The sequence below is a fragment of the Toxorhynchites rutilus genome, chromosome 3 (assembly GCF_029784135.1).
Source record: "Toxorhynchites rutilus septentrionalis strain SRP chromosome 3, ASM2978413v1, whole genome shotgun sequence".
In the NCBI taxonomy this organism is placed as follows: domain Eukaryota; kingdom Metazoa; phylum Arthropoda; class Insecta; order Diptera; family Culicidae; genus Toxorhynchites; species Toxorhynchites rutilus.
The window spans coordinates 105099393-105122508 of NC_073746.1; the positions used below are offsets into that span (position 1 = coordinate 105099393).

Sequence of the window (23116 nt, forward strand, 5' to 3'; positions counted from 1 at the left end):
ATGGACAGAACGAATGTATGGGAAAATAGAAACACTTAAAGTTTTCATGTATTTTAACCATTAATAAACCTGGAGATTATAATGTATAGCATATTAAACAAATCTTAGGTAATTTCCGATTCGCTTACTATGTAAATCACCAAAATCCGTTCGCGGAAAAAATAGTTATTAACGTTAACTTTATTTCATAAAAACGTGACCTGTTTTCTGATTTGACACCCTTAATGAAAGACGTAGTTCTACGTCAAAAATGATAAAAGTATACTATTAAAAAAATACGAGAAATCGCTGATGCATTTGAAACGATACATTCAGCAGATGCGAGGAAAAAAACTAGGGATATTCAATTCTGTAAGAACTGTTTATTCTGTTTTAAAAACACAATCATATCTCCCATACTTCAATTGTATGAACAGGGAAAGATGGGGGAATGTACTTATCGATAATTTAAACAGGTTTGATTTCAAATTTCACAAACACACTTTAAAGTGGGATTTTTAGAAAAAGTGATAGATTCAGCCATATATGCCTACAGCCAATTTAACAAGAATGTGTCCATCAATCGCAATCATAGCTTTTGAATGGATCGAAGGGCTGGAAAACCGGGAATTCTTTCCTGTAAGGGCATGCATGTATTGAACTTACTTGAAAGTTCAGGAATAACTGAAAATGTGGGATAAAATTACATGATCAAATATATAAATGAGATAAAAATATAAAAATGCAAAGAAAATTAATAAATGCGAGTAAAATTAATGGAAGAGCAATACACACTCTTCTAATATATAAAAGAATAAATGAAAGAATAAACAAGGGGATATTAATAATTGTGCGGGTATGCGAGGAATTATTTTCGATGTAGCTTGAAGGCTCTACAATGTTGATCGATAAGACGGTTTGGGAAAATTTATAGAGATATGATAATTTTATTTTTCATTTGGAATTTCAGAATTGAGGGAGTTGAGATAAATAAATACAGATATCATAGCAAATGAAGAACACACAAAAATTGAAATAAAGGGTGTGTCACATCAAATTGCATCACGGAAAAAACGCTGTAGAAATTCGCCCAGTAGACCGATCCTTTTGAAAATTTTAGACAGTAAAATAAAAACTATTAAACAACTTTTGGCATTTTCTTTTTATTCATACTTCGAGCCCAAGCCCGTATGCTTGCACCTTCCTCTTTACCCCGTCCATAAGGTTCTGTAAAACGTCAGGTTGTAGTTTTTTTTTTAACAGAAATCCATTTTCTCTTGAAGTCCGCCTCCGATTTGAAAACTTTTGGGTTCTTCTGGAGGGCTTGCTTCATAATCGCCCAGTATTTCTCTATTGGGCGAAGCTCCGGCGCGTTGGGCGGGTTCATTTCCTTTGGCACGAAGGTGACCCCGTTGGCTTCGTACCACTCCAACACGTCCTTAAGTATAGTGGCACGAAGCGAGATCCGGCCAGAAGATGGTCGGGCCCTCGTGCTGCTTCAATAGTGGTAGTAAGCGCTTCTGTAGGCACTCCTTAAGGTAAACCTGCCCGTTTACCGTGCCGGTCTTCACGAAGGGGGCGCTCCGCTTTCCACAAGAGCAGATCGCTTGCCACACCATGTACTTTTTGGCAAACTTGGATAGTTTCTGCTTGCGAATCTCCTCCGGAACGCTGAATTTGTCCTCTGCGGAGAAGAACAACAGGCCCGGCAGCTGACGAAAGTCCGCTTTGCCGTAGGTTTCGTCGTCCATTACCAGACAATGCGGCTTCGTCAGCATTTCGGTGTACAGCTTCCGGGCTCGCGTCTTCCCCACCATGTTTTGCCTTTCTTCGCGGTTAGGAGCCTTCTGAACCTTGTATGTACGCAGGCCCTCCCGCTGCTTGGTCCGCTGGACGAATGAACTTGACAAATTCAGCTTATTGGCGACATCCCGGACCGAACTTCTCGGATCACGTCTAAACTGCTTAACTACGCGCTTGTAATCTTTTTCACTGACGGAGCATCCATTTTTGCCGTTCTTCACCTTCCGGTCGATGGTTAGGTTCTCGAAGTATCGTTTTAGTACTTTGCTGACCGTGGATTGGACGATTTCCAGCATCTTACCGATGTCCCGATGTGACAACTCCGGATTCTCGAAATGAGTGCACAGGATTAATTCACGACGCTCTTTTTCGTGCGACGACATTTTTCCAAATTTACTCCAAATTGACAGTGAAGCATGGCCAACGTGATCTATACACTCTTATCTGATTATAAGCGAAAGCTGAAGATATAATTCCTAAAAATTAAATTTCTACAGCGTTTTTTCTATGATGCAATTTGATGTGACACACCCTTTAATATACAATCAGTTATATATAAAAATAACCTCACAGACCAATTTTAGAGGAAACTCTTCTAGTTTCCCCTAAAACTCATTGAGTAGGGGGAGATGCAGTGACCCTCTCCCACGAGTAGAACATCTCAGACAATTTCAATATGAATAAGTATTTACAATAAGAACGATTCCTACTGAAGATAGGGGAGTATCCAACCAAGGATTTTCCAACAGGAACGATGAAATTTTCCATACTGTGCAAGTGGAAAATTCCCTACACATAGCAGGTAGCCAGTAAGTTAGTTCTAACGTTTTTAGAGTTCTGTACATCCTCACAGAGGGATCGAGGATTAGAGAGAAAAAATAAAACAGTTGATAGTTGAACATCGAGAACAGTTGTTTCTCTCGATAGAACAAAAAAGAAAAGTGCCCCAGACCGCTCGGGCGTTACAGAACGTAAAGAAAATGACCCTATGAAGATACTCACCTGCTTGTACTGTTTCTCTAGTTTCCATTTAAAATGTAGAAATATTATTGGCAATGCTTGTCATCGTATTCGTGACTAGCCGTTTTCCGGCACTCCTGACTGTGAGAAAATTTATCAACGTATAGTAGAGATGTCCGCTAACAAGTAAACGCTGATTGAAACTCTCACGAATGAACTGAAATCTACAGTCAATAACATAATTGACTGAATTGCTTAACTTCAGATCTGAGGTGAAGCAAATAACTACAGCTATAGCAAGTTGTCAAGAGGAAAAGGTATGATCATAACACCAAAGCCCTCTAAAATTCACCACAAAATATAACATCATTAATTTTACTTGACGTCCTATATTTCAATGACTAATATTAAAGCTATGAATTACTATCATGACGATATTAATGACTTTAACGTTGGATTGAGTACTCTTAACGGTAAACACCTGAGAATTCTCCAATGGAATCTACGAGGAATAAATGACTTATCAAAATTTGACAATATCAAGCTGTTTCTTAACCAGTGTAATGTGTCCATAGATGTAATTGTAATTGGTGAGACATGGCTGAAAGCTGAATACTGTTCGATTTATAACATTGTTGGGTATAACGCAGTTTTTTCGTGTCGTGAGGTTTCCGCTGGAGGTTTGGCTGTTTTTTTTATAAAAAGTTCAATAAGAAATAGAATCATTCACAATCAGACTATGAATGGATTCATTCTATACACATCGAGCTGACTATAAATGGTCAATCCCAACCTTAAGTGTCTACCGTCCTCCTTCTTTTGACTTCAACCCATTCCATGACATTCTAGAAAATAAACTAACTGCTTCAAAATGTAGACCCCTTTTCGTTGTTGGTGATATAAATGTTACTGTGAATCTGTCAAATAACATTGTGTGTCGGTACATGAGTCTCCTACAATCACTGGGATTCGTGTGTTCGAATACTTATGTAACACGTACAGTAAGCAACAATATTTCAAACCATGTTGTGTGTAGACTTGACGATGTACCATATCTTCGTAACGACACGGTTTTTTCAGACTTGAGTGATCATTCGTTGATAATACCCTTATAAAAAATCTATACTAAAACTATCGTAGATCATAGGAGTCTTAACGCCTGTTTCAACAATTTCTTGAACACGGTTATTTACGGAGAGAGCGTCGATTATACCAACGTACAGCTCAATGCTATATCAATGCTCTAAGACTATTTCTGTTGAGATCAAAATCAAAGCAAAATACTGTCCTTGGATGTCTTTTGACCTTTGAAAATTGATGAAAATGAAGAGTAAAATTCTGAAAAAGGTAAAGACTCGACCTAATGACTCGCACCTGAAAGAGATGTTAACACACATAACAAGCAGGGTTGTCTCTGAAAAACAAAGATGTAAGACAGTATATCTCCAACAAGTGTTGAACTACTCAAGTCAATCCAAAATGTGAAAGACAATTAATCAATTGCTAGGACGCTCTACACAGAAATCAGAAATTACCCTGACTCACAATGGCGCGAAATTTTCTAACGATGGGAAGCGTGCGAAATTTTTAATAAATATTTTTCGAGAATTGGACAGGAATTATCAAACAAAATACCCAGAAATAACAACCACACGCCGCAGATCTATTCTCGATATGTCCAAAACTCGATATTTCTGTACACATCAACACCAAATGAAGTTTTAATTATAATTAATAAACTGAATAGTAAAAAATACTTGCGGTCCTGACAACGTTCCGGTAAATTTGATAAAAGAGAACTCGTCGGCTTTCGCTAAGATCTGCTCAGACATATTCAATAGAATACTGACCACAAGTAGTTATCCGATTTGTCCCAAGGTGACCAAAGTTGTACCAGTCTTCAAACCCGGTGAATCTTGGAATCCATGCAACTATCGACCGATTTCTACGCTTTCTGTATTCAACAAGATTTTTGAAAGAATGCTTGTGAACAGATTGTGCGAATTCCTCGATATAAATAAAGTATTCTATAAATTTCAGTACGGTTTCAGGTGAGGCTGTAGTACAACAACAGCAGTTACTGAGCTTGTAGACGGAATCATTAGTGGTAGTGATGATATTGAAGATGATGGTTGGCGCACTCTTTTTTGACTTAAAAAAGCCTTTGACACAATCGATCATAATATACTATTGAATAAGCTGAACACTTACGGAATCCGAGGTGTAGGTAATGATTTAGCGCGCAGCTACTTAGCTGTTAGGCTGCAATATGTTGCAGTAAACAATGCCAAAAGCACATTGTGTTCCATAAATATAGGGGTACCTCAGGACAGCAATACTGGACCCAAGTGCAAACCATTCGTCGTGCCTTTTTCCAACATTTTCGGGAAATTGGAAGCGCTGCTCAGCAAGTGCGTGTGCCATCGATGCAAATATGTAGGTAATCGGAGGTAGCCAAGCCTGGTGAGTAGACCGCATGTGAAAAAAATCCCGAACCGAATGACTCAATCGTTTCCTTGACCGGTTTCACAATGTATGATAGAATTTCATCGCGCAACAAAATGCAACAATTTTTCTTTCTTTTTTTTTTTTTTGACGTGGGACTACGTCTAACCGGAATATATGGAGGGTAAAATGAAAACCTAAACACAGAACATGCAAGAAAAAATGAAAGATTTCGAATGCTTATAGCTCGAACATTTCGTACTGGATAGGAGAGATGTTTGCATCACTTGATAGGGAATATTTCTACGCATCTATCGCAACTAACAAAATGTTTTTTTTTCATTAGATAAACAATTGAATAACTGTAAAATATTAGGCGTTATCTAAACGCCCTAACTGCATCGTTTTGATTGGCCCGATTTACGGTTTCCCTAACACAGCCATCAAAACCAAGCAGCCTAGGGGAAATCGGCATTGCAAATTCATACAAATCGGGGGTATTTTTGTTCCGATTGAAATGTGTTTCCCTAACACAGACTTCAAAACCGAGGTTTCTGGGGAAATCGGCTCTGCAAATAAATGCAAACTGCGAGTACTTTTGTCCTCGCTTGCCTTTGTGCAGAGTGGAATATGTCTGTCCTAACATGATCTTCTAAACTTAGGAACCTGGGAAAATCGTGCAGACACTAGAAGCGAATGAACTTCCCAGTTTCAAGCAAATTCGAGATTCGAGAAGTATGTACACTTTTGGGATGTAAACTTCAGAGGGAAATGTAAAATAAAATAATCGTTTGATAATTTTTTTTTTGTCTTTATTGGAAAGATTTTCAGCTTTAGGCTGGTTCATCAAACGTTTGATAATTCTTCCGTACATATATTTTGTTCTAGTCATCATACCAAACGTAAAAGGTCCGTCATTAAATTTACTTGTAACGAAGAACAATCAATCACAATAAATGAATTGACTTTACACGGCATTTGTTCATTTTTTTCACTCACAGAGCAAATATATTGAACTCAATTGAATTTGGAAACTGTTTCATTCAATCAAGAATTTAATCAATACAAACGAATGATTGCTAAGCTAGGGTAGTTCCACGTGAACCTGGCGGTTATATCATAGATATAACCCACTATTTTTTGCTCGATACTAATTGATAATTTGTTGTCGGAATCGATGTTGATGGTTCCCCTGGACTTACCCAACATTTTTGACACTCAGGATTCTCGAAATAAATCCACTTTTCATCACCAGTCTAAATCCGATGAAGAAATAACATTCTTTTGTATCTGGAGAACAGCATTTCACATGTAATTTTTGGGTTTTCCGGTTCTGTCAAAAAGTACAGATGGTACAGATTTTTTCAATTTGTGAAATTTCTTGCATTTGAACAAAGGAACATTGAGGTACATGTCGACTTTTACGCCGCAGTATCGCCAGGTGCGGCTGATCATAAAAGCATTTGCAATGCAATCATTGATCAGTTTCATAAGGACGAAATTCCTTCCATGGATCGTCTGAAAGAGTTCGCGTCGGACGATGCGACGTATGTTTTGTCCTAGACCAATAGATTGAATCACTTGTTCCAGGCTGCAAAACCTGAATTCACGATGCTACATGACGAGCTGAAAGATTTTTATTTGATCATTCTCACTAATATATGCGAGGAATCTTACGCTGTTTCAATGCCCAATGCTATTAAATATGAAGCTTATTTGAAAAGCGACAAGAATTTTAGGTTGGAATAGCAGCAGAAGAAATGATCTGAACAATGGACAACAAAACTTTTCATTGCTTCGACAACTCGCAAGCAGATCGATCGAACCTATATTTAATCCGATACAGGTGTTTTTTTACATCCGTTTCTAGTGTGTATTTTTTCATCTGGTGCGCTGCGAGCGAGTGAAGCTCATAAAAAGTGGTGCGCTATCGAGACAATCTGGCAGCAAGTCACATCATCACACACGCTACACAGCAGCGGGGCAAGTAGAAGTTTATGTTCCTCTTACCTCTTCCATCATTCTGTATAGCTTCTATGCTCGATTTATACCACTGTTCAACTTTGTGTTTATCATATCGGCAAGCGTTGGCATTAGGGGTGTTCATTTCTTACATCACCGTTGAACTTTTATTGGAACTTTTTTCATTTTCAAATTACACATAATAACAAAAATTGAAATAAATAAAATTTTCAACAATAACTAATATAGAAATATAATTTCTTTTACCAATTTATATTTTCGAAATTATTATATTCTGTTCATATCGAACAGTTGTCTACTTCTTCGTTTTTATTAATATGGCAGAGGGCGGGGAGGATCCCCCATCCACGCCAAAGAATATATCAGATAATGAACCTCCTCATGAAGAGCAGGAGGATGAAACAGAAGATGAGGAGGAAAATTCTGTTTACGAGATAGAAAACTCTGAAGATGAGGAAAAAGACGAGAAGCAGGATTTTCGTCTAAAAGAATACCCTGATGGCGCCAAAGGCCCATTTATCGTATACTTTAGACGAAAATTCAAACCTCTTAACGTCATTCGCATCTCAAAAGAGTTGACACAGAAATTTTCCGAAGTTACCGAGATTACTCGGATGGGGCCAGACAAATTACGAGTTGTCGTCTCCAGCAGAACCCAAGCGAATGAAATAACGCGCTGTGACCTCTTTGCGATCGAGTATCACATATACGTACCCTGTTGCAACGTTGAAATAGACGGTGTAATAAACGAAAAGGGTTTGACTCGAAAAGAGATACTCGATGGTGTCGGTCGCTTCAAGAACTCTTCACTTAAAAGTGTGAAGATTCTTGCATGCGATCGACTGAAACCTGTGTCACTTAAAAATGACAAAAGAGTTCTCAATCGGACAAACTCTTTTCGTGTGACATTTGAGGGTTCCGCCCTTCCAAATTACGTTGCAATAGGGGCACTTCGTTTACCTGTTCGGTTGTTTGTACCCCGGGTAATGAAATGCAACAAATGTATGCAACTCGGTCACACGGCCGCCTATTGTTGCAACAAAAAACGTTGCGCAGATTGTGGAGAGAGCCATGATGAGAATCCTTGCGCGAAAGAGCACAAGTGTCTTCATTGCGGCGGGACTCCTCATGATATTATTCAATGCCCGGTGTACAAATAACGAGGGGAAAAAATCAAGCGTTCCTTAAAAGAACGTTCCAAGCGGACTTATGCAGAAATGCTTAAGAGTCCCGTTCCAACGACTCAGGACAATCCCTACTCCATTCTGCAGAACGACGAGCCTGTTGCTGACGCTCCCAATGCAGTAAGTTCCGGTACATCACAGGGTGCCATTAGGAAAAGAAAAATTACTTCTTTTCCATCACTCCCCATAAAGAAAACCGAAACTTCCCAAGTTGGAATGAAAACTCGAATCGAACGTGCTGAGAATAGACCGAAGCAAGTACCTCCTGGTTTAAGTGGTTCTTCTACGCACCAGGGGTCCTCAGCACTTCCCGGAGCAGCACCCAACACGTCTGCTCCTTTTTCGCAGTCGAGGCAACAGCCACAATCTGGCTTGCTTGCGCTTTCTGACCTGGTGGACAACATTTTAAATGCTTTAAATATAAACGACCCTCTTAAAAGCATAGTATTATGTTTGCTTCCGATTGTGGGAACATTTTTGAAAGAAAAATGTGGTTTTTTGGCAGCGTTCATTTCCCTCGATGCCTGATTCAGTGCAAGAGGTCAAGGATTTCACCACTGTAATACAGTGGAATTGCAGAAGCATCATTCCTAAACTAGATCAGTTTAAATTTTTAGTTCACAGCTCTAACTGTGATGTATTTTCTCTCTGTGAAACATGGCTTTCTTCAGCCGATGAGCTGAATTTCCACGATTTCAACATTATTCGCCTCGATCGAAATGACTCGTTTGGTGGCGTACTATTGGGGATTAAAAAATGTCACTCCTTCTATAGAGTCACTCTCCCATCGATGACAGGCATTGAAGTTGTTGCTTGCCAGACACAAATCAATGGTAAAGTCCTCTGCATTGCTTCGATATATATCCCTCCCAGAACTACGGTAGGCCGCCATCAGTTCTTTGATACTATCGAGGCAATGCCGGAGCCGCGGGTAATCTTAGGTGATTTCAACTCCCATGGAACAGCATGGGGATCACTCTACGATGACAACCGTGCCACTTGATTCAACAACAACCGTTTATGATCTGTGCGACAACTTCAAATTGACAATTTTGAATACTGGGGAAGCAACCAGAATAGCCAACCCTCCTGCACGGGCAAGCATGCTAGACATATCTCTTTGCTCTTCTTCGTTATCCCTGGATTGCATGTGGAAGGTAATCCAAGATCCCCACGGTAGTGATCACCTACCAATAATTTTATCGATCGCTAATGAATCAAGCTCTCGTGAGTCAGTCAATATTTCGTATGACCTCACGGAGAATATTGACTGGAGAACATTTGCGGAAATAATATCTGAAGCAATTGTTTCAATGCATGAACTTCCTCCACTGGAAGAGTATAACTTTATATCGAGTTTGATTTACGAAAGCGCACTTCAAGCTCAAAAGAAACGTGTACCGGCTACCACTTTCCGACGTCGTCCTCCATCACTTTGGTAGGACAAGGAATGTTCAAAGGTCTACCTTGAAAAATCATCCGCTTTCAAAAAATTCAGGAAAACTGGATTAGTGAAATGGTTTCTTAAGTACCAAGCTCTAGAAGCCAAACTAAAAGGTTTGATTAAAGCGAAAAAGCGTGGATATTGGCGGAAGTTCGTCAATGGTTTGTCAAGGGAGACCGCTATGAGCACTCTTTGGAATACGGCTAGGGAAATGCGTGGCTGGAACCATACAAACGAAGGTTAGGAATACTCTGACCGTTGGATTTTTAGCTTTGCAAGGAAGGTTTTCCCCGACACCGTTCCTGCACAAAACGTCGTACGCGACATTCCACTTCAAAGCGATTATGAGAATTTTTCGATGGTGGAATTCTCAATTGCCCTCCTCTCATGTAACAATTCAGCTCCGGGGTCGGACAAGATTAAATTCAACTTGTTGAAGAATCTTCTCGACTTGGCAAAACAGCGTTTGCTGAACTTGTTCAACAAGTTTCTGGAGCTGAATATTGTCCCGCATGACTGGAGACAAGTGAGAGTGATAGCCATACGGAAACCCAACAAGCCGGCTTGCAATCACAACTCGTAAAGGCCGATTGAAATGTTATCCTGTATTCGTAAATTGTTAGAGAAAATGATTCTACTTCGTTTGGACAAGTGGGTCGAAACGAACAATTTGCTGTCAAATACGCAGTTTGGCTTCCGCCGAGGTAAAGGGACAAATGATTGTCTCGCGCTGCTATCTTCTGAAATCCAAATCGCATTTGCTCGCAAACAACAAATGGCTTCCGTTTTTCTCGATATCAAGGGGGCATTTGATTCAGTTTCCATGGAAATTCTCTCAGAGAAGATTCATAATCGTGGACTTTCACCAATTCTCAACAATTTCCTGTACAATTTACTGTCAGAAAAGCACAAGATTTTCTCTCATGGCAGCTCGAAATCTTCTCGTTACAGTTTTATGGGCCTACCACAAGGCTCCTGCCTAAGCCCCCTCTTGTACAGTTTTTACGTCAATGATATGGATGATTGTCTAACTAGAGACTGCACGCTGAGACAACTTGCAGACGATGGAGTTATTTCCATCACAGGTACTAATCCCGTCGTTCTGCAAAAGTCGTTGTAAGATACCCTGAACAATCTGTTCACGTGGGCCCTCAAGCTGGGTATCGAATTCTCTACGGAGAAAACTGAAATGGTCGTTTTTTCTAGGAAGCACGAACCCGCCCAATTCCAGCTTCACCTATCCGACAAAACGATCCAACGCTCTATGTTTTTCAAATACCTGGGTGTATATTTTGATTCTAAGTGTACCTGGGGGAGACACATTGCGTATTTGAAACAGAAATGCCAGCAATGAATCAATTTTCTCCAATCAATTACCGGAACATGGTGGGGTGCCCATCCAGGAGACCTCATTCAGTTGTACAAAACAACGATATTATCAGTGTTAGAATATGGCAGTTTTTGCTTCCGATCAGCTGCCAGGATTCATATTCTCAAGCTGGAGAGAATACAATATCGTTGCTTGCGTATAGCCATGGGGTGTTTGCATTCGACACATACGATGAGTCTCGAAGTTTTGGCAGGAGTACCCCCGCTTACTCTTCGGTTCACAGAATTATCCTACAGATTTCTCATCCGTTGCAAGATCATGAATCAATTGGTGATTGATAACTTCGAAAATCTACTCCAACTGACTCCTCAGTCAAGTTTTATGTCTTTATACCATGAGTACCTTACCCACGACGTGCGCCCTTCACCAGGCATCTCCAACTAAGTTTGTTCCCATACTTCTGCAATTCCTCTATCATTTTTTATCTGTTCATGCGACAAAAAATCCATGGAATGCCAGATCACCTACGCTCCGATTCTATTCCGCCGATATTTTCGGCAGAATATGGGAAAGTTAGATCTGATAAAATGTTCTTTACTGACGGTTCATTCATAAACGGGTCCACTGGCTTCGGCATCTTCAATGAAAATTCCAGTGCCTCTTTCAAACTCAAAGATCCTTGTTCCGTGTATGTCGCTGAACTAGGTGCGATATACTACGCATAGGGATCATTGAAACATTGCCCATCGACCATTATTTTATTTTTTCAGACAGTCTCAGCTCAATAGAGGCAATCCGCTCAATGAAAGTTGATAAACGCTCATCTTATTTCCTATCAAGAATAAGACAACTATTGAGTGTTTTGGTCGAAAAATTATTCAAGATTACCTTAGCATGGGTTCCCTCTCATTGCTCGATTCCGGGGAATGAGAAAGCGGACTCGCTAGCTAAGGTGGGCGCTTCAGAAGGCACACTTTTTGAAAGGCAAATTGCTTATAACGAATTTTTTCACATTCCTCGTCAGGACACACTTGTAAGTTGGCAGCGCATGTGGAGTGAAGATGAGTTTGGTCGTTGGTTACACACGATTATCCCTAAGGTCTCGACAAGTGCTTGGTTTAAGGGATTGAATGTAGGTCGTGATTTCATTCGCGTGATATCTCGGCTTATGTCCATTCACTACAACCTAAACGCGCATCTCTATCGCATTGGGCTCGCAGCAAACAATCTTTGTGATTGTGGCGATGGCTACCACGACATCGAGCATGTTGTCTGGTCGTGTATCCGGTTCCATGCTGCTCGCTCTCAGCTCTCTAGAGCACTGAGAGCACAAGGCAGACAATCGGATATCCCCGTCCGGGATATCTTAGGTAGCCGGGATACTGATCTTCTGCTTCACCTATACCTGTTCCTCAGAAACGCCGATGTCAACGTTTAATGATGTTTCCTTCGTTGTGTCCCCGTTTCATATCCCTCCTATCCGATCGATAAACTTTTACTTAGTCGCGGCAATACATACACACACTCTTTACAGATGCACGGGCCAAAGGTTGTGCAGTCCACTGATGATTCAACAAAGGCCAAAGGTTGTACCGCTCATGACAACTCTACACGAGCTGATGTTTGCGCCGGCTAGTGATCATTCTATCCTGGATTCCTCGAGTCGAGAAAGACACACCACGCTAGATATGGGGTACAGACTAGGGGGGCGTTGCTGATTAATGGTCAGCTCCATCCAATAGGAAGTATCCCGTGTCGTGCACACGTACAGAGCATTGGAGACAGTTACATCCCAATTACGAGAACACTTGTAATACTAACCTCGAGCCAACCGCGAGTAATCGGTTACATATTACTAACATAGTTGTAAGCAAACATTGTCGAAATATTTAACTCTCGGCCCCGTTAGGCTGACGCCATATGAGCCTTAATAAAATATATATTTTGGATAAAAAAAAAGGACAACAAAAGGATGTTTTTCGCAGTTTTTCCGTGGAGCTAATCAAACAAATGAGAAACAGATTCGATTTTGATCATTTGACGCTCAAGTCTACGCAATGTTAAATCCCAGGAACTTTTCGAGTTTGACTAACATTAACGTTGTGTTAGAAGCGTTTCAAGGATTCTACAATGGGAATGTACAAGATGTGGAGAATTAATTCTGTAGCCTAAAGATAAAATTACTATGTAAGGAAATTACAATTTCAGAAAACGGGCATGTACAGGGTTGGTGCACAAAGATTGAATGTCTAAAAATAATTGACGGTTCGCTCGCCTTTTCGGCGACTTGTTTGTAACGTTCTCACTATACCTCACTCCTCGGCATCTGTCAAGCGCTTTTTTTTTCTAAATATAATCAGAACAAAAATGAATTACGCGAACAGCAAAGCTTCTTGATAGATTTTTTTTCAAATCCGTACCTGCGTACTTGAAACCTAGGAAATCGGTACCTTCTGCGTAGAAACTAGTTAAACAATGGAATTACATAGTAAGCTCAACAGAAATTTCTTAAGGGAGGACCCCTGTCTGGAAGGTCGAAAAAAAAAGGATTTTTGTGATTTTCGACATTCTTATATTCATCGAAGTGCCATTGAAGCAAAAAAAAAAACAAATGTGGAGAATACGATGGGTGTAATAACATTTCCCGGTTAAGGGTTTTATTGCTGATTTGTGCCAGTGTGTTGTCTGCTTCAATGTCACTTTTTCGTATCTTTGGGCTCGTTCCGGTCTATTTTTTACATCAATGCAAAGTTTAAATTGTTCATTTATTGTCAGTAGCGATCTGTTTTCACTGTTTCACTCGGTTCTACTAACTCCTGGTACACCATACCCTCTTGGTGCTACCATATTTTCGTGTCTGGATTTTTTCGTTTTCAACCTTCAAGACTAAGGTCTAGATCACCATCATGAAATTCTAGAAATGGCTCTTGGTAAAAGTTCCAGAATTTAGGGAGAACGAAGTGGACCGTCAGTGAACGGGATTCTAATAAAGCCAGATAATAACCTTAAAATTGGACAAACTAAATTGGACAAATTTTGTGAGCGTATGCCAAAAATGCGGATGAGTTTGGGTATATTTAAAAACATAATAATAAGGTAACCGATTAGGTCACAAAAGTTGTCTTGAAGGAAAAATAGAACACATAAAAAGTGGTATTTATGAAATTTACATTAGGGTAGAATTACCTATCATCGCAATAGTACCTACTGAGTTTTTTATTAGTTTAGAAAACGTATTTTATTTTTGAAGGCACTAATATAATTTTTAAACATCAGAAATCTTTTCTTTGATGATTTTGGTACTTAATTCAATGCGAAACATTGTTTCTTTGTTGAAAAATTTGATTTGAAAATAATCGGAATATGCGGTCAAAATAATGAGATTTTTATGCTGTGAAATGGCTGTTTTGATGCAAACACGGTATAGACGCATACATTACAATCTTCTTGCTGCTGTGATTCGGCCAATTTATACGATTTTATCGAAATAAACATGTATTTTTGTATTACCATAATTGATACAATTTTACATCTACGTGCCACTTATCGCAATATCAGAAGCCGCCCTATTCCTAATATGGTTGTGCGAAATCTCTGCAAAGCTGAAAAGCAGAAACTCCAGGAACACTATTATCATAATGAGTATACGGAAGCGGCATTTTAAAACATGTTTTTTACTAAATTTAATCAATTAATCATCGAAATATCAGGGAGAATCTTCAAAACAGAGTTCAAACTACTAGAAAAAGGATACTTTTGTATACTTTCGAACTAAAATAGAGTATTTATTCGCTAATTTCTGCGAGTTGGTGACATATGTCCTCCATAATTTATACACTTACCCTAACTTATTCATTCCATGCCAAACCGATATAGTGGTTCTCAGATTTTCGTGAAAAGTGGTAATTTTGATTTTTATCGCAATACATTACACTCGTATTTTTTTTATTAGGGTGACCATTTCCATTTACTTTTTCGCTTTTTTCCAAATATATTTCACTTTTTTCCAAAAATGACTTTTTTCAAAAAATCATAACTTTTCAACTGCTATACCGCTTTTGATGATCGACATATTAAATTAAAGGCAATGAACCCATATTCTTTGAACTGACACTTATCTGAAAAAATGGATTTTGTTTTCATAATTATTGATTGTATTTCTTTTTTATAGTTCACCGAGGAACCGAGGATGCTATTTTTTTATATATTTTTTACATAACATATCCAAAAATCGAATAGATGTTTTTTTTCGTTTTCGAGTTATTATTTTTCAATGTTTAGAAATATATTTTTTGCAAGTGTTATGTTAAAAAAAGAATATTGGGTAATTTTCTTCAATTTGATATATCGATCATCTAAATCGTTCTAGTTGTTCAAAAGTTATGAATTTTTGAAAAAATTTAATTTTCTGAAAAAGGGGAAAAAGTTGATTTTTTTGGAAATTGGAAATTTTGTAAATGGGCATCCTCATGAAAAAATTAAAAAACGGGTTCAATATTTTGGGCTAGGGAACAAAACTATCAAATTTCACGAAAATTCTAGGAACACTATATCGGTTTGACATGAAATTACTGATTATTAGAAGCTAAATAAAAAAATATATATGTATATATATATATATATATAGAGAGAGAGAGGGTCAGTGTAAAAATATTACACGTACCCTGTACTACTACAAATCAATAAATTTTTATTTACCAAAAAGATCTTCCGATTTAACTGATTCGATTTGTCACCTCTAACGTCGATAATCACTCAATGAAGAGAGTCCTCATGTCCATGTGCAGTTTACAAATCATGTGCGAAAGCAAACAAGTTCGAGTCACTCTATGTTCTCGGTTGCAGTCAACCGTTTTTCATTTCGAAAGGCAAAACTTCGTCCAGATGCAAGCTTTTCCTCGTTTCCCTGTTTGTTTATACATAACTTTGGCTTTAATCAGAGTTGGTCTGTGTTGGAAGAAGTAATTATGAGTGGCAATTAGTGACGTGTCACTAATTCCAACATCAACATCTAGTTTGTTTGCATAACACCATCGTGAATTAATTAAACTACATACCACCTGCATATAATTAGGACATTCCAGTCATGTCGAGCTTATGATCAACAATGCATTGAGGTAATCGAAGTTTATTCGTAATGATTGCGCGTGATGCATCTTTATTTTAATTGATATTGATGTCAGTTCATTTGAACTGAACATTTATAGCAGGATGTGTACAGAGCATCTTTGCTTAATTACATCCGTAGGCAAATCAAAGATAGGAGAAATATCGCCACTTAATCCATGCATTTTGCTATAAAAATCATGTCACTGAAATGAATCGATTTTACTCTCAAAACAATATGTCTGGTGGAAACTAATCTTATTTACATAGTCTGACCAAATTGGTTGCGTCAACACGCTCCGCACAATAGCTATAAGCAATGTTGACATAGGCTGTCATCATTGAGGTACAGCTTGAATCAACGAGTTTAATTAATTCTGTGGTTCGCACGCGTGTCTCTATTCGAAGAAGCCTTCAATCTGTCAATCGATAATCTTGAACTGCTTTAATCTTCCAAACATTCAATCGATAAGATAGTTTCCAACACGTTGAAAGCCAAATGTTTTGCTCTCTGGTATCGACGAGTTTCCTAAAGAGTAGCAACCTGCTTCGACATCACACACAAACATCAGCTTTCAGACGAATGAAAAAAAAATAGTTAAACTATGAAAAGGCACGAGCCTAGACGGATTTTGCATTACATCCTGTCTGTCTGTGTTCACCTGTGCACCATTTGGATTACACCTGTCGGGCCTCGAGTCGAATGATACAATTTTTGCATAACTCAGGAGGGATAAGATAGTCATACCATGGAGTGAACTTTTCAACGAATAAACGGAAGGCCAGCACCATGAATAGGGACACCATGTTGAATAGGACGTGTAAGCACGGAATAAATAAATAAGTAAAGATTTCTTTCGCTTGATATTGTACGATGGTGCCATGAATACATATGAAAGTGATTTACACCTGCATGTTTGCTAATGCTCTTGCGAGTCTTGGTATCCCTCCATCAGGAGTCATTTGTAAACTTGTCAGTTTTTGTTCGGTATCCTGTGCAATCAAAGTGTATGTACCCGGCTTGCAAGCATATCTTTGAGGGTGGGAGCTACATGAATCAGTCGCAGTAAAGCTGAATGCACATGTTTAAATTTTCATTACTATCGCGTGAGATGTCACTGTTCGGACGTTTCTAATCATTAAGATATAAGTGAAAATCTCTATTCAAAACTCAAGAGCGTAACATAACTTAACATAACTTCATGACTATTCATATATACGAGCTTATTGACAATAATAATATTTCCTATTTCCTATTTCCTATTTCCTATTTCCTATTTCCTATTTCCTATTTCCTATTTCCTATTTCCTATTTCCTATTTCCTATTTCCTATTTCCTATTTCCTATTTCCTATTTCCTATTTCCTATTTCCTATTTCCTATTTCCTATTTCCTATTTCCTATTTCCTATTTCCTATTTCCTATTTCCTATTTCCTATTTCCTATTTCCTATTTCCTATTTCCTATTTCCTATTTCCTATTTCCTATTTCCTATTTCCTATTTCCTATTTCCTATTTCCTATTTCCTATTTCCTATTTCCTATTTCCTATTTCCTATTTCCTATTTCCTATTTCCTATTTCCTATTTCCTATTTCCTATTTCCTATTTCCTATTTCCTATTTCCTATTTCCTATTTCCTATTTCCTATTTCCTATTTCCTATTTCCTATTTCCTATTTCCTATTTCCTATTTCCTATTTCCTATTTCCTATTTCCTATTTCCTATTTCCTATTTCCTATTTCCTATTTCCTATTTCCTATTTCCTATTTCCTATTTCCTATTTCCTATTTCCTATTTCCTATTTCCTATTTCCTATTTCCTATTTCCTATTTCCTATTTCCTATTTCCTATTTCCTATTTCCTATTTCCTATTTCCTATTTCCTATTTCCTATTTCCTATTTCCTATTTCCTATTTCCTATTTCCTATTTCCTATTTCCTATTTCCTATTTCCTATTTCCTATTTCCTATTTCCTATTTCCTATTTCCTATTTCCTATTTCCTATTTCCTATTTCCTATTTCCTATTTCCTATTTCCTATTTCCTATTTCCTATTTCCTATTTCCTATTTCCTATTTCCTATTTCCTATTTCCTATTTCCTATTTCCTATTTCCTATTTCCTATTTCCTATTTCCTATTTCCTATTTCCTATTTCCTATTTCCTATTTCCTATTTCCTATTTCCTATTTCCTATTTCCTATTTCCTATTTCCTATTTCCTATTTCCTATTTCCTATTTCCTATTTCCTATTTCCTATTTCCTATTTCCTATTTCCTATTTCCTATTTCCTATTTCCTATTTCCTATTTCCTATTTCCTATTTCCTATTTCCTATTTCCTATTTCCTATTTCCTATTTCCTATTTCCTATTTCCTATTTCCTATTTCCTATTTCCTATTTCCTATTTCCTATTTCCTATTTCCTATTTCCTATTTCCTATTTCCTATTTCCTATTTCCTATTTCCTATTTCCTATTTCCTATTTCCTATTTCCTATTTCCTATTTCCTATTTCCTATTTCCTATTTCCTATTTCCTATAACGTTCCCTGTGGAACTTTCGCCGTCTCAACATATGCATTAACTAGCGTCATTTATTAATACTTAGTTGAGATTTCTTAAGCCAAATAACACGCCTTGAATGTACTCTGAGGGCAAGCTCTAGAATACGCGTGACCACAGTGCAAGTCGAAGGAAATTTCTTTGACGAAAAACCCTCCGGCCAGAAAGGGGATCGAACCCGAACACACGGCTAATAATGTGAGACGCGAACCAGTCGGCCACGGGTGCACCCTCGAGCGGGAACACACCATGGTTTTTATTTATGAAAATTGAAATAAATCGTTTCATATATCATGTCATTTTTACTACAACTGCTACCATATACAGTTTTACACTTTCACTTGTGCTAAATTTTTCACAATACACTATCGGTCATTGATATGGAATTTTACGAAGCAACCTACATTAAAGTTCCAAATTTGAATTTTATTTGTTAGAATTAATCGTATCACTCACCTTACTTGCAATATAAATGTGAATTTGCAATGTCAATTTCCCCCAGGCAGCTTGGTTTTGATGTCTCTGTTAGGGACCCGCCGCATGTGTCATCAATTTCGACCAATCAGAAGTGGGTATTTCCGTTAGGATAGGGGTTGAGATTTTTCATTTGTTCGATAGTTAGTTTCATGACATATATTATTTTCTTCAATATTTAAAATTGTTATGGAGTGCCGAAATCGATTGATGCAAAAATTTCATCAATCCATCATGAAATGACTGAGCAATAAGCGTTTGAAATTGGACAATTTTCACGATGTGCTCGATTTCCGATTTTCAATTTGTACCCCAATATGTTCCCGAAAGACGTAATCCTACGTCAAAATTTCGTATCACTAAAGGCTGATTTAGACGATGCCAGTCAGCGCTCTAGTTGAAGTATCCAGTGAATAGAGAACAGACACTCTGTTCAAGTTATTTGTACCAGTATCGAACAAGTAATTGGCCTCTAACTGGAACAGAGTGTCTGTTCTCTATTCACTGGATACTTCAACTAGAGCGCTGACTGGCATCGTCTAAATCAGCCTTAAATCATCCCCGTTTGCACCAAATTTTTTTAAACAGCCAAGAGAAGTATTCGAGTTACGATGACTTCAGATGAATTTATGACGACAGAGGCTATTTTGCACAACGTTATAAACGAATACTGTTCGAAAGATAAGCTATCACGTCAATCATTAAACTATCATAGCTCTATAGTTCCCTTCCGACCGGCAATATAACCTCTGTGGGGAACCAAGAAGCCTCATTGCGCGATGGCTCGTTTCGAAACTAGCTTCAAACACGTTTCGAGTCTCCCTTCGCAGCAGGCATTCCTATCGCGAATGGATCAATTACCATCTGTACAGAGTCACCGCCGCATTTGTGCTTCGAACGGAAATTGAGTGCTTTACATAATGTTTTCTGTTCGATCCGTTGCAATGTTAGTGGGTGACATAAATTTGCATCTCTCAGCACTGATAAATAGCTATGGTCGTTGCGGATCGAATGGTGAAATAGCTGGTTGTACGTTGGTTTGGCACATTTCGGGCATTGGAAGCCTGATCTATGGTATCCGACCAGAAATTAACCTCATTTGGAATTGAATAGCATGGCCGGTAGTTTATATACTGACATTAATCGGTGATAAGCTGTTCTTAATTTACAGTTTCTAATTATTTTCGTGAGTGTCTATAAAATTACTCTTCGATGTTTGCACCTCATCGGAAATATTTTCGCATCACTCAATTCAATTCCTCTGATGCGTGTATTGCGGATATTGCACACTATTTTGTGCCCCGGAGGCGAGGAACTTTCGCTCTTGGGCAATGTTTTACTTTCGAATATGAATCCGGAAATGTCGTGCACCCACCCGGGCATTCCGTCACCGGAAATGCCCGCGGCACTGAACGAGCGCAAAACTTTCCATCGACTAAGGTTGGCTTGTTGGCTGAAGTTAGTCTGGAGTGTGCCGTTGAACACAACACCAGCCCAAACTCGACTTAATCTACTCAGCATGATGTTGTACTTTTTGCTTGCTGGGAAAAGTCATTGTGTTGAGATGGAAATAATCATAAAAAGTTTTCCATTATTGCTTGCCTTTCATCGCTCGCTCAGTTGCTCTCGGTAAGTTGGTTCGTGGGGCGAAAGTTTGCCTTTTGGGCATCATGACAGCCGAGTAACTAGCGTTTGGTGAGGTTATTATGGAAATAGTTTGTAGTCAGAAACAAACTCGAGTATATTAAATTTCTTCCGCATTTTTCTGGCGTACAATAAAAGCTGCGTTCAAAGTAAACAAAACATTTCAGAAATAGTGCCCTGTGATGCCGCATAGAGCTTGAGCTCGGTAAGATATCATATCACGCAGTAGTTCTCCATCTGGCGTAGTGGTAACATCTGTACCTCTCACGCTAAAATTCACGAGTTCAATTCTCACTCCCGACATTATTCCGAAATGGAAATAAAGTGACGAACCAGCCAATAGTCTTGAAAGTCACTTATAATACAGAAAAAAAGCAAATCACAGCCACTTCTGTGCATATCCGCCAGAGCGCAGAGGTAGAAGCTCAGCTGAAAAAAGTGAACGAGGTGAAACATGCGTGTGGATTATGGGCCCTATTCCAGAAGACGAGACGAGCAGACGAGCGCTCGTCTCGTTTGTTTTCCATTTTAATTTAATTTATTTCGTATCGTCTTCGACTTTAAAAGTAGTAGAGACTTAGCTATCTTATTTGTCTTATTCTATTTCTAAATGTATTTTTTGCAATATTGGAGTCAAAAACGTCTGTCACTTCGTTGAATAGCCTACTGCTGGTGATCAGAGGCTCGAAATAGGCGTACTGAGTACGATAAGCAGGTACCCACAAGAGGACTCGATTCCGGAGATTTCGCACAGGTGCATGGAAGTTCAAATTCTCTAGCAAGTAGCAACAATCCAGACGGCCGGTGATCAGATCGAATATAAACAGCCTGCGCGAATTTATCCGCCGCTTGACTAACGTCTCTAAATCGATCAATTTACATCGATCCTCATATGCCGGTAATATTACGGGATTGGTCCAGGGTAAGCGGCGCAATGCATATTTTATGAAAGTTTTCTGGACGTTTTCGATTCGAGTTATTTGCTCTCTGTGGTATGGTGCCCAAACCTGTACTGCATATTCTAATGTGCTTCTAACTAGAGAACAAAATAGGGTCTTCAAAGCGTATACATCGTTAAAGGCTGCCGTGTTTCGTCGGATGAAGCCCAGCAAAGGATACGCTTTTGCAGTAATCGCGGAGATGTGCTCGTTGAATTTCGCTTTGGAGTCTATCAGTATGCCTAGGTCTCGAATTTTCTCAACGCGTTCCAGGTTGCTTGTGCCCATTGTGTAAGCGAAATCGATTAGAGAGCGTTGACGAGTGAAAGGCATGACTTTACACTTCGAAGTGTTCACTTGCATGCCATTTGAAGAGCACCAATCTAATAGTGAGTTTAGATCCTCCTGAAGCACACAGCAGTCCAGCGACGAGGACACGGCACGATAGATCTTAAAGTCGTCTGCATACATCAGACAATCGCAGCGAAGAAGACTGCAGATGTCGTTGACAAAAATGTTGAAAATGAGTGGTCCTAAGTGGCTGCCCTGTGGCACTCCAGAGGGGATGTTGAATGTGCCAGACATGGCACCATTGAATTTAACGAACCCCTCGCGACTTGTTAAGTAAGAGTGCGTCCATTTAGTGATCCAATCCGGCAGGCCTATGCCTCTCATTTTATCAACAGCTGTCGCGTGCGGAACTTTGTCGAAGGCTTTGGCAAAATCTATATAGACTGTGTCGAGCTGTTTCCGTTTCTCGAGCTTCCCAATCACTCCATGCACAAACGTCATCAGGTTTGTAGTAGTTGAGCGACTTTTCATAAACCGGTGCTGTCTATCTGATATAACATGTCGAACGGAGCGGTAAATGACGTCATCTCCGGCACGTCGCATTAAATGTAATTTACTGAACAACATGTCACAAGCTGGATGGGAAGAAATTTTCCAACTGTGAAAGTTGTGGCGAGTGGCAAACGCAATAGCTAAACAGGAAGGTTTAACCGAACAAGATGGGAATATCGAGTGATAACAAAAACACAACACCAAAGGTTCTTTTCAGAACCTTATCTTTAATCTAAAGAGTTTATTGTTTTGTTATCTCTCGAAATCCCCATCTTGCTCGGTTAAACCTTTCTGTTTAGCGATTGCATTTGCCACTCGCCACAGCTTTCACAGTTGGAAAATTTCTTTCCATCCAGCTTGTGACATATTGTACAGTAAATTACATTTAACGCGACGTGCCGAAGCACCGCTCAGTGTCGCATTG

The 23116-nt window shown here is 38.8% G+C and overlaps 1 protein-coding gene across 1 annotated transcript in view; it reads right to left on the reverse strand.

Moving 5' to 3' along the window:
• The window catches only part of LOC129773376 (uncharacterized), a 36371-nt gene that overhangs the window by 4971 nt on the left and 8284 nt on the right, over nt 1-23116 (reverse strand). The window contains exon 2 of the mRNA XM_055776974.1: nt 20643-20808. Coding sequence (XP_055632949.1) covers nt 20643-20808 — 166 coding nt within the window. The remainder of the gene's footprint in view (nt 1-20642; nt 20809-23116) is intronic.